The sequence below is a fragment of the Aplysia californica genome, unplaced genomic scaffold (genome assembly GCF_000002075.1).
Source record: "Aplysia californica isolate F4 #8 unplaced genomic scaffold, AplCal3.0 scaffold00204, whole genome shotgun sequence".
NCBI classification, from domain to species: Eukaryota; Metazoa; Mollusca; class Gastropoda; order Aplysiida; family Aplysiidae; genus Aplysia; species Aplysia californica.
The window spans coordinates 451,097-477,597 of NW_004797474.1; the positions used below are offsets into that span (position 1 = coordinate 451,097).

The following is a 26,501-nucleotide window of genomic DNA, read 5'->3' on the forward strand; positions in this document are numbered from 1 at the left end:
TATATATAATATGGAAGTTGTTAGGGGACTGTGTAGTCCCCAAGCGCTGCTTTGTGCACTGGGGGGACTGCAAATAAACACACCCACACACCAAGTTGTCGGCGATGGAACCAGCCTTGCATCGCCTAATGACGTCGGCAAAGCGGGCCCGCCACGGCGTGGGACAAAAGCCCAAATAAGAAGGATTGCAATACCTTGGAAGTAGAGAATCGTTGGTAGTACAGTGGCTGCAGCATTCAACGAGGTCAAATTCAACGAGAAGTCGGTTCCAACGAGGCAATTCTTAACCCCGATTTTCCTCTACATATCTTTGTAAATGAACGTCGGCTCCAACGAGGTTGCAAACAGACCGAAGTCGCTTTCAACGAGGTCGCAATGACCAAATAAAAGCAATTAGCGCCCCAAAAGCAAAGCATTTTTCTCCTTTCTCTCCTTCTCACGCGAAGCACAAGGCCCATCCTCGATTCCTAACACATTGTATTGCTAGATCTAGTGTGCCTCCTAATATGGGCCTCAAAGCCAAGAGGATGAGCGAGGGTTAGCCTGCGGTAGGGATGGGAGGGGTGGAAAACGATGCAGGCTGTGTGAAACTGGACGAACTCTGGATTGGTAGGTCTAAATCACGACCTTCATTTTTTTCAATTTTCTTTTCTTCACCTGATCAGCGTGTTTACTGAATCCAAGTTCCCGCCTTTACTTTATGTTGATCTAGGCCTAGATGTGAGTGGGTATGTTTCCACAAGAGAAGTGTCCGCAAAAAAATTGTAATTAAAAATGCAGAAATGACGGTCAGAATACAGCTCAAACACGCGCACACTGATGCTGTTTGAGATTTTCGTCATCAGGGGGAACAACTGTTTTAATTACAGGTATTGGTACATCGTGTAATTTAATAACTTGTCTCCTTTCTTTTCTTTAGCCATAGTCACGTTCAACGAGAGGTCAGATCCAACGAGGAGAACAAGCCGGTCCCGGTAACTTTATTGAATGCGACACCCACTGTACTAATACATGTACTAGGGGGGCTCTCGTGGCCTAGAGGTTAAGGTGTTGGCCTCTCATTCAAAGGTCCCGGGTTCGATTCCGGGTAGCGACCAAAAAATTTTCTTCTCTAAAATTGTCTCCTTTCACATCCTTTCCTGATCTCTAACAATGTTCTGTTGTCTGCTTTCATTTCCACTTTCTGCCCCCACCCCCTCACCTCCTTTGCCCCCTCCTCTGGGCTCCTGACTCTTTCTGCAGTCTTTCTACTGCTACTCCTTGGCTCCCCCTAAATGATGTCTTTCTGCCACACCCCTGATCTTCTGGTAGGAAAGATCTACACCTAGCCTTCTCGGACAAGGGCGAAAAATCTCGGAGGGCCCGTGTGCAAGTTGCGCACGTTAAAGATCCCTTGGTGGTCTAAAATCGATAAGAGTAGGCTTCGGCCGCCACCCGGGCAAAATTCAAAATTTCCTACCAACGAAAAAGTATTAGGTGTGTCCCGCACGCTCATATGACCTTATGCAGTTGCGAGCGCCGTAAAACCCTATACTAAACAAACAAACAAAACATGTACTAGGCCTACTACTAGATCTAGAGGGTAACATATTAGATTTTACTCTATAGAAACAAACATCCTGTACAGTCTATTATCAAAAAGATCTGGACGGAAGAAAAAAACAATTCATAGGAGGACATAAGCCGAAAATATACTAAGCCTTGTTTGAAGACAACAAACTGACGAACAAAATGCAGAGTCGTTACAAATAAAACAAAGAATTAATTATGGATAGGCCCATATACAAGTCCTGCTTGCAGACGTTGTCTAAAGACAACCGGGTTTTATTGTCGCATGCAGCATTCTATCCGGTAAGAGCGGCCGATCCTAGATAAATTAATCATCGCTCTCGCCGGGAAATGAAAAATAAAATTCTAAAATGTCAAAAATTGCATCAAATCATATCTTTAAACTTTAAGGTTAGATTTGAGCTCAGCGTACTCGCAAACACCTGACAGCGGCGGGATTTGCGATATCCAGCGTACTATGACTTTGGTTTTTTTTTGTTTGTTCATAATTAATTAACAAGTCTGGTGAGCACGTGTGTATCACCACCTTATTTGCAAATACAACAGCAATGCTAATCGTTGTTTCTTTGACGGCGCCGTGTATCAAATGAAGTCAGTCCCTGAAGGCGACGGAATGGCGGGTGCCGTAGTGTTATGTAGTCTCTTTAGTCTTTTACATCCTTCAACCGCTTTCAATTTGCAGACTCGCCTGTTATAGTTGGTCAGTTTCAACAAGTATGAAAAACTGTTTGGCAGCGTGGACATGGAAGCATTATGGAAGCTTATGAGACACTACGGAACCCAAGTGAAACAAGTTAACTTGGCATTACCAACTTTTAAAAAAAGAATTAAGTGTCATTTTTATGAAGTTAACGTACACCATTCGGAACATTTCCGGGTTCCGAAAAGAGTAAAACTGTACAGGGATGCCTTTCTCTTACTTTTTCTTTGTACAAATTACTAACTGGATTATGGGGAAGACACAAAAAGAAAATGAAATGATCCAGTGGGCCTTATGGCATTTTGCTAATTACCTAGGCTTGTTGTTGCTAAACACCCAGAGATAGACGCACAAGAAAACAGATCGATGATCTCAGCTGAACTAGGAGTGTAGGCTCCTGTCCATAATCAGCAATTCTACAATGTTTATGTCTGAAATAACAACAGAGGAACCATATAGGTGTCTACATTAGGAAAGCATACCACTTAAGAGGTCGAAGATTTTACTTAGGCCTATGTAGAAAGTATAATTGACACAAAGGGGCGAATCGAACAAAGAAAGGAGATTCGTCCAACTGAAACAAGTGCGCAGATTTTCTCTGTTACTGTACCAACAAATTGAGAACGTTAACAGGGAAAACAGCGGTAAACAAAAATAAACAATCCTCCTCCACTAAAAAACAAAAACAAAAACAACCCAACAAAAAACAACACCAACAACAAAAATCCCAACAACAGCAAAGAAAAAACAACTAACAAACAAGAACAACAACAACAACAACAGAAAAAAGCAACAACTACAGAAAAAAAGCAACAACAACCCCCCCCCCCCCCCACTAAAAAACCACCACCACCAACAACAACAACCCCCACTCCAAAAACAAAACAAACAACAACAACAAAACAAACAACAACAAAATCGAACAAACAACTAAATAAATACATTGTAGACACTGTAGATTCCCGATTTTTCTTCTTCAATTATTGAACTATATTTCCAAAAACGACTAAACCGAAGAAAATACTGGCGGCATTCCCGCAGATTTCAGTTTAAACAGACCACTGTTTTGAACGAGCGCGTGTGTATGTGTGTGTGTGTGTGTGTGTGTGTGTGTGTGTGTGTGTGTGTGTGTGTGTGTGTGTGTGTGTGTGTGTGTGTGTGTGTGTGTGTGTGTGTGTGTGTGTGTGTTTGTGAGTGTGGTTAGACGATCGTTCAAGTGGTGACCCCCATCACTTTTCACTTTTCTTCTAAAACTAGCATAAGCATTTTATTTTTGTCGTGGCCGCGCGGCCACGATTTTTGGCCTTTTTTGGTCCGCGAATCGCGGCCGCGATTTTTTCATCTTTCCCAAAAAAAAAAAAAAAAAAAAAGTCGAGGAATAAAAAAAAAACACGAAAAAAACCGGGGTATAAAAAAGGACCAAAAAGTATTTAAAAAAAAAGAAACCGGGCCTCTTATTTTTAGAAATTTTTTAAAAACTTCCCCTTCACTTCATCTCTTTCTCACTTGTTGACACCACGTTAATTTGTTATTTTCATGTGAAGAATATTATATTAGGGACCATTCACAAATGACGTCAGCACAGAGGGAGAAGCGGGTGCTCAGTGAAAAGTTGACAAAATTTATTAAAGTTGATATTGGGGGGGGGGGGGGTCTCTACACAATTTACGTCAACCATGATACTCTAAAAAGTTTTGGGGGGGGGGGGGGGGGGGGGGGGGGGGGAGAAAAGAAAGGAAGAAAAAATATTATAGACCACATTTTTTTGGCCTAAGATATACACAGTTAAATTGGACCATGAATTATAATTTGACAGTTCAGGAATTTCTTTGTTGTATTCTTTAATAAACATTAGTTTTTATTTTGAAAAAATAATTAAATATAGATCAAAGATAAAAATATAAAATGCATCCTGTACAGATAAAGATATGAGGCATTATGAAAATACATGTAGATTTACGTGTTAGCTGACAGTGACTATAGACAGGTTTAATGATAGATTCTAAATATTACTGATGAAATTATACGATGTTCTGTTCCAGACAGTCTTGGCAAGAAAGGTGATCTCCAAGTAATGCGGGCTTTTCCCACTCTGACGGCAATTGCTCAATTCGCCGGGCTGGGTGACGTCACAGCTGAGTGTGCGATACGAAAGCACGCATCGTGACAGCAGCTGGTAACAACAACTTAGTGAGCCAGCGAGATATACTGAGATTTAGGAACGAGTTTCTGTGGTTCGACAACACATCGGCGAGCTCTTACTGTCTCTTTGAGCTTATTATTTTAAATAGGAAAAGTGCTATAATAAACGTTGATAAATATTAATTTGGATTTACTTGAAACTGAATACGAACTATTATCAGCAGCCAACAATCTCTGGTCCACTACGGCTGACTAAAAGTGCCCTGTTAACGAACCGCGCCTGAATACAGGGCCAATATAATATTGGTGTCCAGAGAAGAACTTACTCACTCAGACAAACTTGAACGGCACCGTATAATCAATCAGTAAATGATATTATCAGGCCCTTTTTTAAGCAACATATTATGCATGCTTTTAAGTCGTGTTCCTCTGTCGTTTACAATTCAACCCCTCCGCCCCCTTTTGTATCAATGCTCATATTCTGGCTGTTTTAGTTTCTAAAAATGTGTATGATGCAAAACGCGCATGGGGCCTTTTACTTTTTTAAAATAGGCCAAACAGAAGCAGACAGTCTTGGCGGGTTTGATTTGTTTCCCACGCAAACCCTTGACAAATGAATTGTTTTAGGCTTAGCCTAGCCGAGGCTATAATCGAAGAAAACACGACATAAAACCCTGAGTGATCTCCTGCATGTTAAAAGAAAGGATAGAATTTGATTAAAATTGCTTTGGATGTAAAATTAAAGAGAGTGAATATTGAAATACACGCATTGAATTTTTAAAATAATGATGATGATAGTAACAATAATAATAATAATAATAATAATAATAATAATAATAATAATAATAATAATAACAATAATTTAAAAAATAGTAATAATAATGATAATGTGTCATTTGTAACCAGCTTCTATCAATTCTAATCTGTTATCGACAGCCCCCCTCGATGGACCATAATTACAAAATACCTTACCCTAAAGTGTCCATTTCGATGAATGGCCTCATTGGCAAGGCAGAGGCCTGGCCAGGCCAAGGCCTAGGAGGCCTTGGCTTGGCTACCCTAAAAATAACCTAGAGTCAAAACATTTTCTTTTTTTAAAATACGCCTGGTAGGTTAGGCCTGATATCAATATAAATTGTAAGAAAAGATGAGACCAGCTTTTGAAATAAAGGTTTTAAAAAACATGGATTTATCAACCGAAATCAGGAAACCAACAGCGGAAATTAATTTATTCTCGTCTCTTTACGGAAATTGATTTTACGAAATAATCTTTAATCTCGTTTTAGCTAAATTTGCAAAATGAACAACTTTTGAGATAATTTTATATCATATTAATAATATGAATTACAAACAAAAGTAGATTATGCAATAATTTTTGCAGTTCACCAGATGTAGATTTCCAAACACCGCAATACGCTCTCACTTTAAGGTATTAGAGAGTATTGAATATGATGGCGGTTACCCCGTTTCTCGAAAAGAAAGTCATGCTGTCGGTCGTTTTGTGGCTGCCAACCGCAGGCAAACTCGCTCGCGTATACGCCATATTGGCACTGCGATGTGCTGTGCCACTACATTGCACATTAGGAAGCCGACCATATCGAGATAAATCATGTTTGTATATTGTGTTTATGTCACAGGATGCCTTGTTACAGGGGAATTCGTGATGATGGTTGAAATTGGAAATTAGGCCTAGGATAACTTTGTCTATGCGGCCTTGCTCTCGCAAACATTGGGAACTGGGGAAAGATCAACAAGGTATCCTGAATAAAATTAGGACTTGAGAATAAATAGTGTCTCTTGCCACATGTGACAGTTCCGTGTGGGGAAAATGATGGTGGGTGTAAATCGAAATTTTACATGTTAGCACTGAATGAAAGGTGAGAAAGAATGGAGCAACGGGTTTGTTATCATTTACAGAATTGGCGACCTCAGAAACGCTTTATTGGCCCTTTGTTGACTTCTCAGCGCTGAGGACAAATTCTAATGAATGAAATGTTATCGATAGTAAGCTTTCTTTTGTGGTCGTCGAACATAGCATTTTGAAACTAAATGATATTGTCTGTAAACGATTTGCTTTGTTGGTCCGAAAAGAAGACCGACAGTGAAATGGTCTCTATAGCGATGGGGGTCGGTTTCCTTGCAGTGTGATTTATATTATTAGGATAAGTAGGCCTAGCCTAGATACTAAAGGTCTAGATTCTAGTGTTCTCTATCGCCAATGCCTAGGCTAGGCCGCTAGGCTTTTTTTAGTCCTTGACAGGGAAGAAAGAAATGAGCTCACAAGGCCTTGAATCTGTCCAATGTGTAGGCCTACTCCTAGAATCTAGATCTAGATTATCTAGATTATCTAGATCTAGAATCTCTAGATTTATAGGGTCTGACTTGATGGTGTTTACTCCTTATACATTGGTTTTCAAATTTCAATTGTCATACTAGAATTTCTATCATATTTGGAAAAAGTTTCAGGCTATTATACTAGATCTAGATCTAATATATATTATATCTAGATTCTTTCTAGATCTAGAATCTCGTCTGGTGACTGCAACTTTGTGATCTTCTTGCAGGCTTCCAGTTTCAGTACTTCAGTCATAGATCTAGATCTAGATTCTAGAATCTAGATATCTAGATCTAATGTTCGTGAGGAATTTTATTTTTTCTCAGTTTTTAGTTTTTAATTTGTTGCTTCTATCGTTCACTTTTTATGTCGGAATCTGGTTTCACACAGTAAGAAGTTCAGTTGAGGGAGGATACTTATTCAATTAAATCAATTCTACCCATGAAGAATAGAGGTCCCTACTCACTGTAGCCTAGTAGTAGTAGCTACTGCATTTTGTTCTCATGCCATGATAACCAAATTATTGCATGATAATGATATGATGAAGATTGTAGAGTCGGTAACAGCAATGTTTTTTTGTTAATGTTTACTTTTTATGATGTTTCTTTTTATTGAAGAGTAGGTCATTGTCAAGACAGTAAGCGTAAGTTTGTCTCTCTAGGCAAGGCCGGGCCTTGGCAGGATTCTGGGCTTGGAGACTGAAAATATATATATAGGAATATAGGGTGGTTAAATCCTGTTTTGGCCTGAATTATTAATATCCAATCCCTACCCCTTAGGTACTGTTGATACTCCAGTACTCTTGGTACCAAATCTGGAGATAGTATAAGAAATGGTTATAATGGTTATAAAGAGAAAAGAACTTGAGTGCAGACGAGAGATTGTAATATTGTGTCCTTACAGATGATGCCCTTTGAGAGTGTCTGTAATTGTGATTCTTACCTCAGCTATTCTTTTTTTCTGCAGACTGATTCTGATGGGAGCCTAATCTTTCAAAGATGTGAACATTATCGAAAAGCTCATGTCCTGTCATCTGACCCACACAATGAAGAGTGTTGAATTTAAGTGGCACTGACTCTAACAAGAAGTAAGTAAAGTTCGATTCAGCAGGGGACTTTGTGTCATAGGTGTTTTTGTTTTGAGCTCTAACTGAATACAGGAGTGAAAAGATCTTAATTATACAGTCGAACTTGCCCTGACGGCCACCTCTATAAGACGGCCACCTGTACTGAGTGCCACTTTCCATTTCCCCCCTTGGATTTTTTCTATATAATTTAACTGTGTAAAACGGGCACCTGTCCGCCGCGGCCACATTTTAACAGGCAACCCCTATCACACCCAGCAATAACACCTGTCTTAGACGGCCACCTTAGTGACTCCATTAAGTTTTGTCATAAATTGTGCATTGGCCCTTGGCGTTTTGGGAGAACCGTCATAATCCAATCACCTGTCTTTTTTGTTAGGTAGTCCCTCCAACCGATCATGTTGCGTGGGCCCCTCCAACTGTTGACCAGTAGGTAACAATTTTCAGCTGCTGGTGAGGTAAGCGTGTGATCCCTCATAACCCATAAGCTCCGCCCAGAACTCATATACAAATCATAAGTGAGATGAGTGACCTGGTGACTGTTTACCCAGTCTGTTTCAAAGTAACAATGGACGACAACATGAATGTGTGACAGAAGCGTCGCTCATTCTCCAAGTGGTGGCGACCCACCATGTGTTTGTTTTACCATAGCACTTGGTCCTCCTTGTCTGACACATTTTGTTTTATTATCACCCTTGCACAAAAGCAGCAACAAAATAAAAGAACGAAAAGAAAACTTTAACCCAGCAAAAACAACAACAACAGCAACAACAATACGGCTACCTCCATTGGGACCTCAGAAAGGAATGGTTTGTTTTCTTCATCTTGATCAGTCCTGCCTAAGACGGCCATCTGTCTTATACGGCCACTTTTCTCCTACACAATGGGTGGCCGTCTTACACAGGTTCGACTGTATATTTAAAAAAAGTCTGTTTGGAGATGTCTGATTTTCAGTATGTTGTCTTTTCGGGTTATTCTTTTGGGAGTTTTGATCGGTCAGTTACCACATAAAAGCTCTAGCAGGGGGTATGCCTAAGATTTAAAAAAATGACTGTAAAAATGTTAGTTTTACAGTGGGTCACCCTCTTATCATTTGCTACTCTGTCAAAATTTGTACTAAGATCTCCAGTGGGTGGTTGGCGGGTGCTCTGGTGTGGTTTGCTTCTTTTTTCCTGTCAAACATCTATCGTCCTTATCTCCCTTTCTTCTTTTTTATGTTTGTTACTCTCTTGTAACAGCTCTAATCTTCTGGCGCTCATATGACCTTATGCAGTTGTGATCGCCGTAAACTTCTACTAAAACTAACTAAGATCTCCATTCTCAGTGGACAGGGAAATGTTTACTTTGTCTAGTGAATTAAAATGTGAGCAATATTAGCCTACCCACTGATTTTTGTTTGCATAGATAAATGATCAATCTTAAAGTCTCTTCGGCGCTTATATGACCTACTTGTGTCGCAAGTGCAGTTAAACCCATGCTAAAACTAAAGTAAAAAAACCCCCATAACTCAGACTTGAACAATATATATAAAATATTTATATATTATGTGTCCAATGTCACGACGTGGTGTAATCAGGCGCTCGTGAATTTTTGAGCACGTGGAGTTATTGGTATCATCGGAAAGCAGATTTATTTGCCTTGCTTCAGGTGAAATAAATATTCATTATCTTGAAATCCATTGATTAGCATGTCCTCAACTTCTTGTCTTTTGATTGCTTTCTCCTGTAAAAGTACTTATAATGGTTTAACCTTTTCTGTTGTTACAGAGTGAAAAGATGACGACTGAGACAGCTGCCAGAGAGCACAACTATGGGCGTCTGCTGGCGAAGCCTCTGCACATACAGCAGCTGGAGGCTGCGCTCAATCTGGAACCCTTTATGAAATATGTGGAAAATGCTCTGTCTGAAAATGTTGACGACATGTGAGTACTTCTTGATATTTACAGTCGAACCTGTTTAAAGCTGAATTGTAAGGGAGCCAGAAAAAAATTCCATCCTGGACGTTTTCCGTGTGGACAAAGGGAGTTTAAAGGGGAAAGAGATGGGGGTTCCAGAGGCCCAGCTGGTGGGGTCATGGTCGCCTGTCAGGTCGGCAAACAGCGGCCAAAACTTTACACCTCTGAAATGGTTTTCTAGCCTCTCTGAAAATGGCATGCGTCAGTCTTACTTATCTATTGCCACCTGTGCTTGCATCTCATAGGACCACTGATCTTTTGTTTCTACCCTTAGCCTTACCCATTGGTAAAAGGCACAATCAACCAATGCCACTCCTCTCGTAGTGTAATAAGTACAATCAACCAATGCCACTCCTCTCGTAGTGTAATAAGCACAATCAACCAATTCCACTCCTCTTGTGCTTGTAACAATGATTCAAGAAACTTTTGTCTAAGATGGCAGTACGCTCAGGGTGGCAAGCTTTGGTCAAATTAATTAAAAATTAATTTTACACCCCTAGCACTTTCACAGGCACTTTGAGGTTTCACAACCTGCTTTAATGATCACCTGTATAAAACAATCACCTGTACAAACAGCCACTTGTCTTTTCCCCTATTGCATTCTTTTACATTATAATGACACTGTGTAAGACATCTACCTATGACTATGACGATAATTTTTTCCTTGACAATTTCGACTAGGTTTTACATTTGGAAGGTTGTGCGGTGTTACCATTCACATTATGAATTTTTTCTTGGTTGGTCTTCTCTGATCATTAAGACACCATCTTAAGCCTTTTTGGACTTTCATAAACTCTGTTAAACGTTTTTTTTTTGCGTATGATTAAGTCAAGCTTTGTTTAGCTATGTTTATAAAGGATGAGTTAGAATGAAAGAAGTTGCTAAAATCTGAGCAAATGTATGGTCCCAAAATTGAATGATATTTATTCTTTGCTTTTTTTTTCTCTGAAACCAGAACTGACTGTGATCCTTCAGACACTGAGGCAGACATATTGAAGTCGAGTCTGAGAGACAATGATGACAACAAAATTGTCAATGGAATCACCATTTCAAAATATGGTATGATGAGTCTAGATGATATTTGTGGTACTCCTTCAAGATGTCAACTGTTTCTTGTTTCTCTAAACTCATTTGTTATATAGTGGCGTTGACTGGCGGATTTTCTTCAGCTTGGTTGTGTTTTCGGTTAAGAGAGGGTTGCTTAAATAGTGGTATTTGTTGACAGCATGGAGTTGGGAATACCATGCTTGTGACAAATTTCACTTTTTGAAAGTTTTTTTCATCATCTACCAATCTGCCTCTTTTGCTGCAATTTGAGGTTGCAAGCATTATGCTTTCTCTTTGGCGTTGTCAACTGGATTAAATCTGCCGAAAATTCACTCAGAATAGATGTAAGAGTAGATGAGCACACAGTTCTGCTCATTATGCTGTGCTAGTCCAGAGAAGAGAGAAAACCCAATGCCAGTGTGTGTGGTAGCCTATCAGTTCGGAATGTTTGGAGCCCCGAAGAGCGTGCTCTTCGCCAGGGCCACCGCCTCCCTTGGAAAGCGGGTGAGGCAGTCTAACCTCCCTGAATCCTCCTGGAAATGATGCTACCGTCAAGAAACACTGTATGCTGTTACATGCTTATTAAATGTGTAGGGCCTATGTGACCTAACTTTGCTAAGACAATAGGCAATGGTCAAGTGAAGGTCACGCAACAAAAGTACATTTGTTATCCTAGGCTCACTTGGTCTATGCACAGCGTGTAGGCTCATTGAAGTGTGTGATAAATGTAATAAGCATACAGTGCACTAGCAATGCTTCTCTCTGGCCTGCAATCAGCACACATGAATGTTTGAGTCTCTTTCTCCTGCTTTGCTATCTGAAAACGCGTCAGACTTGTGATGGTTTGAGTTGCGTGAGGGTTGCAGGTGAAGATTTAGCTGATATAATAATATACATTTTTTTTTTGGTTTAGAAATTTGATCCTTTTGGCTTATCTTACGAAGGCAAAATAGTAAAAAGATTGGGGATTTGATTATCTTTTGGTTTACCACTGTTTTCGGATTAACGTGTTCGGTTTAAGCATACATGTACATGTATAAGAATATGGAGAGTAATTTTCGGTATAAGAGCAAATATTGATTGTGGAGTATATCTTTTTAAATATTCTAGCTTTAACCCTTAAAACCCTATGCCCTCTGGTAACCGCTGGTCAACTTTATCTTTTAATTCCCAGTGCTAGAAACAATTGATGACTCTGTCGCGAGCAGAAAGTACCGATATTGTCATAAGAGCAGTTCAACATCGAAAGTTAGGAAATATTGCAAGTTTTTTAGGAAAAATTAGTGACTTTTCGCTGCCAGGCCCAGGCCGCAAAATGTTTGACATTTTTTATCCTGAACCAGACCCCAATAATATGATCTCCCAGTCGGATGTATCGATAAATATGACCGTTGAAGACGATTGCAATGCTTCACATAACATCGAGGATGATGATTTTGACGATAGTGGAAGTGGCAGGGGATCACCATTAGAGCTACCAGAGGCTAGATCTACAGCTGGGTCTAATGATACTTTGACTGAAGTGGAGTCAGAGATCATACACACGACTTTACTCAGAGTTGGTCCTAAAAACCAGTGTTTTAATCTTTTCCCGTTTTGTCCAGACTGTGCATTCATATATGAATAACATTTTCAAGCTTCAGTAAAATCTAACAACAATTAAAGACACAGTAAATAAAACAATGAACCAAACTAATTTTTTCTAGTATCTCAATTTTAATTCAGGATTCTAGGGAAATATGAAAAAAAAAAAATTCAGGGTTTTAAGGGTTCAAAAGAATGAGGCAACTGGTTCTGGATGCAAGCTGTAGATCAGTTCTGTTAGGTGTGTTTATCTTTGCAAAGGCAAAAAGTAGAAATATTTGAAGTGTTTTTTTAGCATTTAAAAAAATATACTTTTTTTGTGGTGATTTCAGAAAGAAAAGCAGATAAGACCCGACTATACAACTTCAGTAAAGTGAAGAAAAGCAGACGATGGATTCGGGTAAGTGTCATGTCTTGAGATTTTAATGTGGGATAAATATTAGAAAATTTCTTTTGAAATATCCACACCTCTTTCACAGGTTTATTGTCTATTTTTCATTTAAGCCTATGTCACACATTATTGCAGCTGCTTTTATTGCCTGAGGTCTTTGTTCTCTCATTAACTTGGTAGCTGCATTTGAATCATATAAGAGTTAAGATGTTTTTTGTACTTGTATCGAAGTGTCACTCTATTTTTCGAAAGTTGTTACTACTGAAGAATTAACTAGGTAGTCGATGACTATCAACCGTTTGAAGCAGTAAAAAGTAATAGATTGTTGTAATGTTGTTTTCTTTTGAAAAACTTATGTTTTAAAAAAGAAAAATATTTAACAAATATTAGGAGAGAGTTTGGTCTAGAACTTGTTTTATATTCTTTTACTTCCAAAAGAGATACTTAATTATGAAACCATTTCACATTTCCCCAAAATGTCTGAATATTTTAACAGAACATCCTTCTGAGTGATACATCTTCAGATGAGGAAGATGACAAACTCATGAAAATGGAAGACTTGCATTTCATGTTACACATGCACAAGCAGAGGAAAAAACACCAGATGAAGTTTTACCAAGACCCTGATGTAAGTGGAGTCTCTTTTATATATTTCAATCACCGATTCTTTTATATTCTTTGTACCGTGGACAACTCTGCAAGTTCTGCAGTGGATGGTTGGCGGTTGCTCTGGTGTAGTTTGCTTCTCCTTTTCTGTCAAACATCTATCGTCCTTATGTCTCCTCCTTTTTTGTGTTAGTTACTATTTTGTACCACCTCTAATCTTTGGCACTAATTTGACCTAATTGTTTGGAAGCCAGGTTTATCATTCTCTCTATTTTGTTTGTTTATTCTTTAGGTCTCAGTTTGTACTGATGGTCTCAATAGTTTTAAGTCCTGAATAGTATCTGTATTTTTTTTCAAAATGTTTATTTCTTCAGGGATGCCCCATTAGGTCAATTGGTAACATGCTTGACTACGCAACGGATGGCCCTGATTTGGCAACCAGACTACATTCTTGAACCCAAGTCATGTTTTTGAAATTTCAAGGCTCTCAACCCTTTTGGCATGGTCCTTTCGGAGATGAACGTTAAATAAAAACCTCTCTTAAATAACCTAATAATAGTATTATTAAGGGTTAAACCGTTACATTGCCATTTTCGACGTAAGCACAGCACCAGCGCTGGTTTGCCGCTTTAAGTCGAAATTAATACTTGTTTAACAAAACTGCCGATCTACCACATGTACGAAACTGCCGGATTTCGTGGGTGATGTCCCTTTGTTCAGAACCTGTTTCCACTTCAGTACTGTTGATCGTGGCCAATTTTTCATCATTAGTTTTTGAAAAACAAGACGTTTTTGATGTGATAGAATGGAACCAAACTGTAGCACTGCAACTCATCGTAATGATTCTGACTCTGATGAGTCATTCAATGTTTCTGAGGATTTCTGGGAAAGTTTTCATCAAGGTAATAGGCTTGAACAAGAGTCTAACAGTTACAGCTATGATTCTGACTGTGACAATGAGGTTAGCTTATGGAGCTAAAACTATACCCAGTGATAGTGGTGATCGAAGAGGGGGGCGGGGCATGGGTGGGCATGGCGGTCGTACCCAGCCAGCTGATGAATTGCAGTGGGAGTATCTGCAGGATGCTGAAATTAATAACCCAGTTGAATATGTTTTTTTATATGCCACAACATATAATGAGTCTTTGTTGAAAATTTCATGGAGTTTACGGTTTGGGAGCTATGATATTTAAAATTGTATTATTTTTTGTTGTTCCCGCGAAAAATGGGTGGCTAACTGGGAGCATATAGGGCAAAAATAGGTGGCATGTAGGGTTAAACGCAGACATTATTTTTATTGTCTTTTCTCCTTGAACTATAGAGTTCAGTCATGCAAGGAGGAATGTTCCCCTTACTGCCTTTTTTTGTGTATTCGAGCCAAACAGAGAATGCAACCTGTTTCATTTACTTTTGTGTGTTTTCAGCTCCGCCAGTACCAGTATTACAGTACAGGACTTTTGTCTAACTATGACAAGTATCCTGAGCACAGCAAGTCCATTGTTGGTCACAAGAAGAAAATGGCGAAGGAGCAAAAGAAGCAGGAAAAGAAAGCAAAAGGTTTGTTGTGTTTTTAAACAAATGCTTCAATATATCTCAACAGCTGTAATCATTAAACCTCGTGTGCAGTCCTTCTGTCTATTTGTGAACCTACAATATTCATGTATTCATGTCCCTTGAGTAAGGTTATAAAATACCCTCTCTTTTAGTACATTGCCAATGGCAGAGATGCCAACCAGTACGATTTTACGTATTTTAGTACGATTTTTTTCTGAAAATACGCGAATATGACTTCTCATGAAAAAATACGCATTCTGGAATGCGGAAAATACGAGATTCAGCTTGGGCGAGTAATCCTAATTATCTCAAGTCCCATCTTTTGACCAAATAGTCTTAGTATCGCGGAACTGGAATATTTGAAAACCAAGTCCGATAAGGTCAGTAAGTTCAATTTTGTCGGTCGCGATTGTGATATTATTCTTTCAGCTTTTACCCGTCCGAGAGTACGTTTCACTTTCACGCGGACAGGCAGCAGGCGGAAGTGTATGTGATACCGAGGCTCGATTGGGAAAATCAAGATCTACTTTCGCTTTCTTTACCACAGAGAAGTTTGCCAGCAATAGTCTGATAACGCAACATTTGTGACATGCTGGTTGTGCAGTATAGATCTAAACGCTGTGTCGCCATGCAAATAAAATTTAATAAATTCTCCGACTCGTCTCTGTGCTGTCACTTGTGGAAAAAAAAAGAAAAGAAAATACAAGCGTCGTCCGATTTTTAGATTGTGTGGCTCGCCATCGTGACCGGTCACTGGTCAGTGACCCTGCGTGCATTCGCATCATAAAAATACAGCGTCGTGTGAGCAAAGACCGTCTTTGGTTGGAGTAACGGCGTGGCAAAGTATAGGACTACGGAATAGGGGAGGGGATTATTGATTTTTTTTTTAAGATACAAGGGGGAGGGGGGTGTGTGAAGGCAACACGAGAGGACAAAAACTTGAAAGCAATTTCAGTATTTTGATTAGAGCTTCTGCAAAGCGTGGGTTGGTGCAGGCCGTGTGCGGAATCAGGACCGTTCATACTTTGCAAGTCTGTGTTATTGAAATAGAGTATTCGCATTTCATTGGATGGGTGATAGTAAATTATACCTACAGTGTATGTTGTAGCTTTCTGTTCACGACTGGCAGATTTTCAGTGTCACTGCATCTTTCCCTCCCACAGTTGTTACAACTCTCACACTGCATTGGTCTACTTGAGCCATTCAAGTTATTGCTCTTCTCTGAGTTTGAGCAATAATTTTAGTCTGTCAGTTCATAACATGAATTATGACACCCAGACTGGTTCTTGATAGTCGAAATTCTTGTTCTAGGCCCTTCCGAACGCTCAAAGCAGGATTAATTTTTTTATATATAATTATGAGACGAAAATATTATAATAGACTGAAATACTTCTGAACACTTAACATGTTGTTGACTGAGTGCGCAAATATTGTACGCGTGTGTGCTCCCTTTTTGGAGCTGGTGAGCTAGTAATTTTTTTTCAGGAAATATTGCTGAACACCCTGAACATTTTACTAGTTGGTAGGTCGGTCTTTGGGAATACACATTTTCCCCTGAAAATACACATTTTCATATTTCCCAATACTCATTTCAGTTTTCTGTGGTTGGCATCTCTGCCAAGGTGTTTATTTGAAAGTTATTGCTTGTGGCATGAGTTAACGATTCAAAATTTTAGCAAAATTTGTCAGTTGCACGTGTCATCAAAATAATTTGTTAAAGAATATTTAAGTAGCATTTTAGTGGAATTTTTTCCATATTTACGTTTACTTTTTGATAGAAATAAAATTTCAGTTTAATTTAGGCCTAGGTATTTCAAAATAACCCTTACTCTTCTGACAGGTTTTCTCGGAGACCATCACATATTTTTTTATACTTTTCTGCTTGTAACTGCATTTTTTGTTGTTGACTTGCTCATTATCATGTTTAAAAATTTCTTTTTTTCAGCGAAGTTGAAAAAGCTAAAGAAAGAAAGCACACTTGATGAGGATGGAGAGGTGAGGAATATTTGCTTTTGCTGAGGATGACTAGTGTTTAAGAATAAATGGACAAGTTACTCTTGCTTTAGAATATTTTAGGCTCTGTGTTCTTTGCAGATGCACATAGAAAGCGGCCCCTTCAATACCATCGACCTATAGCTGCTGCAAACACATTGTTGAAATAAGCCAAAGGATGCTTTGGCCAGATGAGTGCATAAGAAAAGTTTAGGAAATATATGTTGTTCAACAGTTGTATGGTAGAGTACTGTCAGTTGGCATTTTTAGTTTGCTTCATGTCCTCAAGAAAACATTTTTGAAGTTTTTCATTCCGCTTAAATTTTTTTTATCACATGCAATGTGTTGACGCAAGTATAAAAACATGGAAGTTTGTTGTATAATTGCAAAATTTAATGATAATACTATTGTGCTTAGAGTGTGGGGAAAGTGACTAGTAACACTCAATTTTGTTGATGTACCTTAGATAATGATATGTAAATATATTGATGCTGTACTACTGTTTTTAAAGAGTATTTTCCTTTCTCAACAGGAGATTGATCCTTCAGTTCTCGAAGCGCTCTTGGCGAAACGTCAGGAAAAGAGAGAGAAAAAGCCCAAGAAACTAACTCCAGAACAAGCTGATGCGAAAAGAAGGAAATTGTGGATCTCTATAGCGAAGAAAGAAATTCCAAGAGTAAGTATTTATTTTGACTAGTGGAATAGGCTGATTTAGATTTTTAATAGTGGTCACTAATTTTACACCATGTATTTTATTCGTGTGACCATTGCTTTTAAAGCTGTGAGCAAATTTTCATGTTACACCTCTATTTCAGAAGATTTACACTTTTTTTCATTAAGTCATTGGGTTTTATATTTTTATGGTCCATGTGTTTTTTTTTCTTCTTTTTTTGTGTGTGTCTGTTGTTGTTTTAAAGTTAAATTATAATTCCCCCCCAAAACCCCGCTCCAAAACAGGGCTTTCAGGTTTCAACTGAATCAGCTATTATGGGCATTTTTATTCAATATTGGTTCATCTGCTCTCCATCACTTATTTGTTAGCTTAGATAAGTCCATATATTAAGCATTGTGTATACTTTCACATCAAGGAGTACTCATGGGGTTTGGATGATGTAATGTATATGTTTAAATTCAGTTACATATCGAGGATGGAGAGTTTTGACTTGAGGGTCAAGTGATTTCTTAGATTTTATTTTTGTTTCATTTATTTAAGAAATGGTCTTATACTTATTCTACAAATGTTTCATGTTTTGAAATGTATCTTCTGTTGCAGGCACAGAAACAGAAAGCATCCGCTCGGAAAGAAATGTTAGCCACTATGAAAAAGGTGACTACTATTCTGTATATCGGCTTTGTTGAACATACTTATCTTACATTGAAATGTCTTTCTGTTGGAAGAGTATGCAGGGTGACTGCCAGGCCCCGGCCGGGGCCCCCTGGAATCTCCCGGGAATTTGAGAAAAATTGTGGAGACCCAGGAATACACCGGGAATTTGAGGAAATCTGCAAATTGCCAAAATACATAAAAGCTTTGGAAGATTTGAAAATCAAATCCGATAACGTCCTTGGATTCATTTTTGCTGGTTGCCATTGTGATATTTATTCGGCTTTTCCTGGTCTGAGTACGTTTCAGGTGAACTGGCGGCTATGGCAGCAAGCGGAAGTGTATGTGTTGTACCGAAGCTCAATTGGGAAAATCAAGATCTACTGTCGCTTTCGTTACTATCCAGAAATTTGCCGGTAGTAGTCTGATAATGCAACATTTTTAACCTGCAGGTTTCACATTACGAACGCTGTGTCGCCTAGAAGTTAAATCAATATTTGTCCAGCGCTGTCACTTGTTAAAAAAAGGAAGAAAAGAAAGTTATACAAGTGTCTTGTCGAGCTCTCCATCGTGACCGGTCAGTGAACCTGCGCCTTCGCATCACATTGTGAGTGCCGGCAATGGTCGGGGTCGCCAAAGTTTATTCAAAGTCTGAGCACTGCGAAGCATAGGACTTTGGAATAGGCTGATTATTGATTTTTAAAAAAATGATATGCTCAGGGGAGGGAAGATAGGGTTGAAGGCAACCCTGAGTGACAAAAACTGAACTTGAAAGCAAATTTATGTATTTAGAAGTTTGGTTACTACTTGAGCTCTCTGGAAAGCACGCGTTGGTGCAGGCCTTGTATGGAATTGGGATCCATCGGACTCCTACCTTGTAAGCCGTGTTTTTTAAAACTAAGTAAGGGTTTGCATTTCATTGGATGGGTGATAGTAAATTACATGTGTTGTATATCTATATTTTAGCTTTCTGTTCAAGATTCACAGCAGATTTTCAGTGTCACTGCATCTTGCCCTCCCTCCGTTCTTACACCTCTCACACTGAATAGGTCTACTGGAGCCATTCGAGTTACTACTCTACTTGTGTTTGAGCAATAATTTGTGTCTTACATGTTTATTATATAAATCTTGACACCCAAACTGGTTCTTGACAGTTGATATTCTGGTTCTAGGCCTTTTCTCAGGCTCAAAACAAGATTCATTTTTATATTGTTTATGTAGGCGAATATAATGAGGGGAAAATGCAAATATTAATAATTAAGAACAGACTGAAATACCTAAGTCACACAGTACCCTAGTCCCACACTGACATGTTGTTGACTGGATATAATGTACCTATATCATGTGTGTGTATAGATGGAGTGCGCACTGTCATTGTTAATTAACATGCCCCTGGAAAATGGATGAGCCCCCCCTGGAAAATTGAGAAGCCGGGTTGGCAGTCACCCTGAACTGTATACTTCTGTAGAGACAAATGAAACTGATAGGTCCAGGAGTATGTCCCAAGTTTTCATGGGCTGAGGTGGAGCTTGTTTTAGCGAATTAGGTTTGCTACTGGACAGGATGTGAATCTTGCCGGTTTTTCCAAAGGACATGTTTTCAGGTTATGTGCAGCCTGGAATTTTATTAAAAGTCATTCGGTGTAACAAATGGAATTTTCGTATTCAGATATAAAGATAGAATTTTAATCAGTTTAACAGATAGCAGTTTTGTTATATTTCATAAGATGTAATAGTTTCACTCATTTTGTATGAGTGCAAGTAAGACAACATAAAAGGGCCCATAGGTGTCTTTGTAAGAAGCAGCTAAGAGCACCTTTGTTTTCTCTTTGAGTAACATCGAGATAGTCTTGTTACCTTTTATTGTTTGTGTACTCTTCAGATTTCCACTCAAGCCATGCGTGAATGCCGAAGAGCTTCTCTCCAGTCGCAGAAGACCATGAAGGAAACACCTTCTAGAGCACGGAGGCTGACCCGCGAGATGCTCATCTACTGGAAGAGATTTGAGAAAGTGGAGAAGGAGCACAGGAAGAGAGCTGAAAAGGAGGCTTTGGAGCAGAGGAAACTGGACATTGAGTTGAAGGAGGTAGACAATACCCTCTTGTGACACGTATTTCAGACTACAAAAATTCAGGAAATTATTGATTTTCCTAATTTTTTCGTTTAAAAAAAATGTCAAATTGTGATCAACTTTACTGAGTTTATAATTAGTCTTTTGGAACAGTTCAACAAGTTGTGTAAGCTATACAGACCATAACATAATTGGGAGAGGTAGTCTAAAGCTGAGGGTGTGGTGGCGGAGTGGTTAGTGCGCTCGTCTGCGAAGCGGAAAGTCCGGGTTCAAGCCCCCGTTCGGACACTGATTTTTTTCGCTCCCTCCTGCCCACCCAGCAGTAATGGATACCTGACTTTGAGTTGGGGAGGTAAAGGCAGCATGGACAGGAATTGGTTTCACTAACAATGTCCAGATAGGATTGGGGAACAACTTTATTTTTTAGTCTGAAGCTGAAATGCACACGCAGAAGTTGGAGGAGCTTAGATTGGAAATTGGGATAATGCTGTGTTTTTCATCATAGGCTTTAAATGACTGCAAAAAATTAATGACTTTTCATTTGTGGTTGAAATTTCTTGGTTTTTATCTGTAGGCAAAGAGGCAACAGCGTAAGCTCAACTTCTTGATCACTCAAACGGAGCTGTATGCTCACTTTATGGCCCGCAAGATCACAGGGGAGGGTACAGAGCGCAAGGACAAGATTCTCGGTCAACTGGATGAGCGTAACCGCAGCACGAAATCATCTCGTCACGTCAACGGGGGAGTCTTGGAGGATGAGCTGCTGGATGATGATTATGGTTAGTTCACTCTTGAAATGTTGTAGGTTGTTACATGATTTTCTACCCCTTTGGCATAAACCTAAGGTGGCTCATATGTATAGATGATTGGTGGAATGACGATTTGGTATTTTCATCTTCTTTTTGGTGTTACTAAGACATGTGGCCGTTTTTAAAAATTTGAATGCATGCTTTATTGTAAGTTTTAAGCATAGCATTTTGATTTTTGCTTTAGAGAATAGATTGTTGATTTTTTGTGCTCCTGTTAATGTATATTAAAGGAAGGAGTCCTTTTTTAAAAATTGGAATAGATGGTGAGAGAATCTCATAACTTTTAAATTGAGTGTTGACTCAGAATTCAAGAGGTGGGTTACCTTTTCTCCATGGAAATCGCTTTGTATAAATGTTTTACTTTTTCGTACTCTGGTAACTGTTTTCCCTCTCAGAACTTTGTTGAGAGAAATGATTTGTCACTTTCTTTTTCCTGTGTGTTGTGTGTTTATTTATAATCTCTTCTCTCCATTAGATGGTGAAGCTATGAAGAAAATGGCCCTGGATCACGCAGAATCTGCTTACAACATGCATCAAACTCAGGTAAGTTGATAGCAAAGAACATTTTCAATGGGAAGCATTACAAAAATGTTTTTCAGGTTTGTTTTTTTTTGTTTTTTTTTTTTGGGGGGGGGGGGTAATTTGCTAGATTGTTGTGATGTCTGCTGTAGTCTAGGTCTAGTGTTTTTTTTTTTTCTTGCTCTTTGTATCGTGTCCAACAGCTAGTTTACAATCATACATTTTGTTTTATTCAGGGGCAATATAAATGGCCTCTGCACTAAGGTAGCAGTCTTTCCTTTATGTTTCGGAAAAGGAATGATGGATAATATTTTATGACAGTGACAGTCTTTTATTGCGGATTCAATCTGCTACTTTATTAGTGAAAATGCTGCTCGTAAGCTGTCCAGAGTTTATAGAACTTATTCACTGTGGAATGCTGGAAGTCATGCTGGTTTTTATATACATGTTGAAGTATGGTGTTGATGTTTGTGTACCAAAAGCAATTTGTGGATAATTTTTTTTCTGTGACCTGTATTGAGCAAACAAAAAAACAAACACATTTTTTTCATGTTATTTTTCAGAGAAAAGCTTTTGATTCTGATGCATGTAAGTAGAACCAATTCTTTGCTTTTGATGTAATTGATAATGTTAATGTTCCTGATCATGTTATGATTTGTCAGTTTATACTTGAGTTATATTTTATAGCGTCCATTTTGTTCTTTCTTGGGTGTTTAGTTTTTACCTTTGATGAATCCTCATAATAGTACAGTGTTAATAAACATTCCTGTAATTAAATTCCAATTAAACATCCTGTATTTTCTTCATTAATGCGTGGTTGAAAACAGCATTTGGTTAGCTTACTCACAAATGTTGGTGGGTGGATCCTTTTCTTAACTTTGCGGGTGGTTGGTGGGTACTCTGTTGTGGTTTACTCCTTCTTTCCTATCAAACATCCATCGTCCTGATCTCTCCTACTTCTTTTCTGTGTTTGTTACTCTCTTGTAATACTTCCAAGTTTCTGCACTTGTATGACCTTATTGTGTTGCAAGTGCTGTAAAACTCTTACTAATACCCCCCCGGGGCAGTGCCACTGACTGTAGTGTCTTTAGGCCATTCCCAAAGGGGGGAACATTTCTTGCTCAAGCATAGTAGAATTGTAAATGGGCTGACTCATGTCATGCTCATAACTGTGCCTGATCTACAACAGGGAACTGCTGCTTTTTCTTTCCTGATCCTTACTATTGTCATTTTCCTCTACTTCTTATGTATGTTTGCCACTCTCTTGTGACCTGCTATTTCCGGGGTTCCTTGATAGTCGAAGCAGACCTTGTGCTGTTGAAGCTAGAGAGGTGAGCAGTCTAAGTCTGATTCCCTGTAAAGAGTAGACTTCTCCGTTGACACCCACCCCTTGGCGTTCATATGACTTTATGCAGTTGCGAGCGCTGTAAAACCCTCTACTATAAAAAAAACAAAAAACTCCTTTCTAAAACTAAAAACTAAACTTTTCTTAACTTTCCCTCTGTTGTGTTTGTCCGTCACCTTGTCTAGCTCTTCACCAAATAACAAATGAAATGACATAACACTTTGTTTTCACCTGGCGCAATATTGCGACTGCGAAAGTTATCCGTTCCGGTCACCTGGCGCAGCTGCCCGAGAAGTCGGTTGCAGTCGTTCCCCTGGCTGGGTGACCCAATGGGGTATTTTGTACTGCTGGCTATGTGACTGCAAAGTGTTAATATGTCAACTGATTTGCATCTCTTTAGTCAAACTCGATAACTCTTCTCCCGTCCTTCAGTGGATAAAGGTCTGTCAGAGCCGACCCTCACTGGAGATGCTCAGAGTGCCCAGCCAGATATGTTCAACGGCAAACTGAAGGGCTATCAGCTCAAGGGCATGAACTGGATCGCCAACCTGTACAACCAGGGCATCAACGGAATCTTGGCAGACGAGATGGGTTTGGGCAAAACAGTGCAGAGCATTGCCTTCCTTGCGTATCTTGCTGAGGTAAAATACATGAGCTCTTGTGAAAGTATATATCAAATCATTTTCACAATTATTTATGGCTCTGCCAGTAACAGGAAGCACAGTTGACTATTTGCAAAGGATATTTCTTTCTTTTTAGATTTTAATGATTGTATATATTTATATTCTTTTTCAAGCGTTTTAGTTCTTGTGGGAATATTTCAGAGCTTAGATACCATAAATTTTGTATTTGTATGATAAAGAAATGTTGCTGTGAACACTGCTTCATGTTCTGTATTTCTGTGTCTTCCCTCATGCATTTAAGATAAAGGGACCTGTGCCCAAAACAACTTTCAGTGTTTTGTTGTTCTCAAGGATGTTCTGTGATGGGCCGTGATGGTTAGGGCAACTTCAGTTGCTGCTCGGTCACTGACGTAATAAATGCTTTAGCAACTTGGGCTACTGGTATGAAGTGTCAAGGGGGCTTTCTTAAACTATGAGTATAAAGTTTTCCTAGTTTTGACTGCTTTTGAAGTGGGATCAATCTTTATTCCGTATAATGCCCAAAGAGCTGTTGAACATGCATTTTAACTTGGAGTGATTTTTTTCTTCGGCTTGTACTTGATAAAAAATGGGGAAAGAAATGAAATAGAAATATCGAAGTGCTAATGTAAAACATGTTTTTTTGGTCAAAAGACAGTCCAAAGTCAGTAGAAAATATTCTGGTGAGTAAAACTAACATGTGTGAAAATGGAGATTCATCAAAAATTGTTTTTCCAGGTCCAGAGTATCTGGGGCCCGTTTCTTGTGATTGCTCCTGCTTCAACGCTCCACAACTGGCAGCAAGAGGTGTCCAGGTTTACCCCCAAGTTCAAGGTCAGTTTGTTTGCTTGTTTTTTGTTTTCATGGTATTACTTGAATTACCTGTCTTGAGCAACGTCATTGCACACCGGACAGGTCCATAAGTACTCTGTTACCCCCAGCACCAAAGCCCGCAAGGTATTCATATAGATTGTTCTGTTTGCTGTCTGATTATGGCGACGTCTTTCCTTTCCAGATAATCATTCCTTTCTTCCGTCTCCCCTCTCTATCCCCATTTCCCGCATCCTTATGATTGCGTGGTGTTCTGCTGTCTCCCTGTCTTCTTCATCGCGCAACTTTTTCTCCAGGGTCTTCAACACTTCTCCTCTGTCAAATTTCACCTCACCATCAACCACGACACTGCCTGCCAGCCTATCAGCTTCCTCATTGCCTTTCACTCCAGAGTGCCAAGGACTGAATATCTACGTCATGGCTCGTTGATTTTTTGTGTTTTCATGGATTAAGTGATAGTTTTTCTAGGTTTCTGGTTTCTGAGAAATAGCTTTCGACATAAAAATTGGTCTATTCATTTATAACTGAATTGCTATCGCAGAGTCACATTATTTTGCTTTTGTTAAACAAATGAAATGGTACAGATGGCGATGAAAAAAGATATGATATTTTTCAGAATATATACTTTGTATATGTTTTGTTGGTGTGAAAATTATGAGGATGGCAAGAGAACTGTCTTCTTGCTTTTTCCTTGGTGCTTTATCCTTGTTCTCATGTATATTTCTTTGATGCTGTAAATAAATGGAATTTTTTTCTTTATATTATGGTGCTGACTTCGAGGGATGGGCAAAAAACAGGATATTGTCTTTGAATCAACCTAGAGAATATCTCAAGGGTTTTTTTTTTTGCATGGAGGACAGACAAAATAAAATGGGCCCCCACCTGATTATGGCCTTTGTATATTTTTGTTCTGCCTTTCGTTCAGGTTGTGCCCTACTGGGGCAACACCCAGGACCGCAAGATCCTGCGCAAGTTCTGGGACCAAAAGTCGTTGCACACGGAGGACGCCTCGTTCCATGTGGTGATCACCTCGTACCAGCTGGTCATCCAGGACGTGAAGTACTTCCAGCGCATCAAGTGGCAGTACATGGTGCTGGACGAAGCTCAAGCCATCAAGAGCACCTCCAGGTCTGCCTCTGAGATTTGTTTTGTGTGTTGTTGATTTTTTGTGTGTGGTTAAAACATGCTTTTTTTATATAGGGAAATTTTCTTTTATGTTTTCAGCTTTCATGTTTCATTGGCATTTCAGTGTCAAAGTCTCCTTTTGCAAATGAGAAAGGTGTATGTTTTATGCCTATAAAATGGCAGCTTGCATTGTATGCTTCCCAGGAAGTTGAGATTTTTTAGAATGCTATCAGGTCTGCTGGGGTAATAATATATATTGTAAAGTGCATAAAGCTTGCTGTTGAGTTGAAATTTGCATTATTCAAATGCTATTTATTATTATGTTTGCAGTTTTAATGTTTCACATTTTGGCATTAGCATTTCACTGTGTCAGTGCAGTTTGCTGAAATAGAAACTATTATGAGCTTGGCATGCATAGGAAAAGCTCAAGGGGCATGCCAGATCCTGAAGAATGCATGATTTTAGATATTGCTCTGATTGTGGGGAAGTGAAGTGGTTAGTTAAAGGTTATTGTTATCACAATAAAGGGATTCAAGTTTGTGGACTGATGCTTCACTACTGGTGATGCGACAAGATATATGAAAAGACTTGTGTATGAAAACTGATTGCATATTTCTCTGGTTTTTGACAGTGTGCGTTGGAAAATCCTTTTGGATTTCAACTGCCGAAACAGACTCTTGTTGACTGGAACTCCAATACAAAACAGCATGGCAGAGGTGAGAAATCCTGCTTTCTATTTCCTCAGCTAAAACAATCTTTCAGACCAAATATCTTTTACACACTCAAGCTATTTCTTTGAGAGTTTGAATTAAAGGTAGATTGAGACACATGATAAATGGTGTTTTGATAAGTTAAGAAAAAATGTAGTCATGGTGTTGC

The 26,501-nt window shown here is 39.0% G+C and overlaps 1 protein-coding gene across 5 annotated transcripts in view; it reads left to right on the forward strand.

Annotated features, from left to right (window-relative positions):
* Nucleotides 1-5,859: 5,859 nt before the first annotated feature.
* LOC101848205 (chromatin-remodeling ATPase INO80) overlaps nt 5,860-26,501 on the forward strand; it is a 37,895-nt gene continuing 17,253 nt past the window's right edge. For 2 of the 5 annotated variants that reach the window (XM_005099163.3, XM_035969985.1), the window contains exons 1-18: nt 5,860-6,022; nt 7,713-7,833; nt 9,597-9,751; nt 10,740-10,843; nt 12,748-12,815; nt 13,303-13,434; nt 14,837-14,969; nt 16,912-16,961; nt 17,491-17,634; nt 18,232-18,285; nt 20,164-20,367; nt 20,927-21,131; nt 21,637-21,704; nt 22,244-22,268; nt 23,458-23,666; nt 24,405-24,500; nt 25,423-25,625; nt 26,254-26,338. In XM_005099163.3, coding sequence (XP_005099220.1) covers nt 9,606-9,751; nt 10,740-10,843; nt 12,748-12,815; nt 13,303-13,434; nt 14,837-14,969; nt 16,912-16,961; nt 17,491-17,634; nt 18,232-18,285; nt 20,164-20,367; nt 20,927-21,131; nt 21,637-21,704; nt 22,244-22,268; nt 23,458-23,666; nt 24,405-24,500; nt 25,423-25,625; nt 26,254-26,338 — 1,926 coding nt within the window. In that variant the 5' untranslated portion in view covers nt 5,860-6,022; nt 7,713-7,833; nt 9,597-9,605. Of the gene's footprint in view, nt 6,023-6,107; nt 6,289-7,712; nt 7,834-9,596; nt 9,752-10,739; nt 10,844-12,747; nt 12,816-13,302; nt 13,435-13,641; nt 14,315-14,836; nt 14,970-16,911; nt 16,962-17,490; nt 17,635-18,231; nt 18,286-20,163; nt 20,368-20,926; nt 21,132-21,636; nt 21,705-22,243; nt 22,269-23,457; nt 23,667-24,404; nt 24,501-25,422; nt 25,626-26,253; nt 26,339-26,501 lie in introns of those variants that run through there. The other 3 variants (XM_013082998.2, XM_013082999.2, XM_035969986.1) reach the window with 3 other exon arrangements.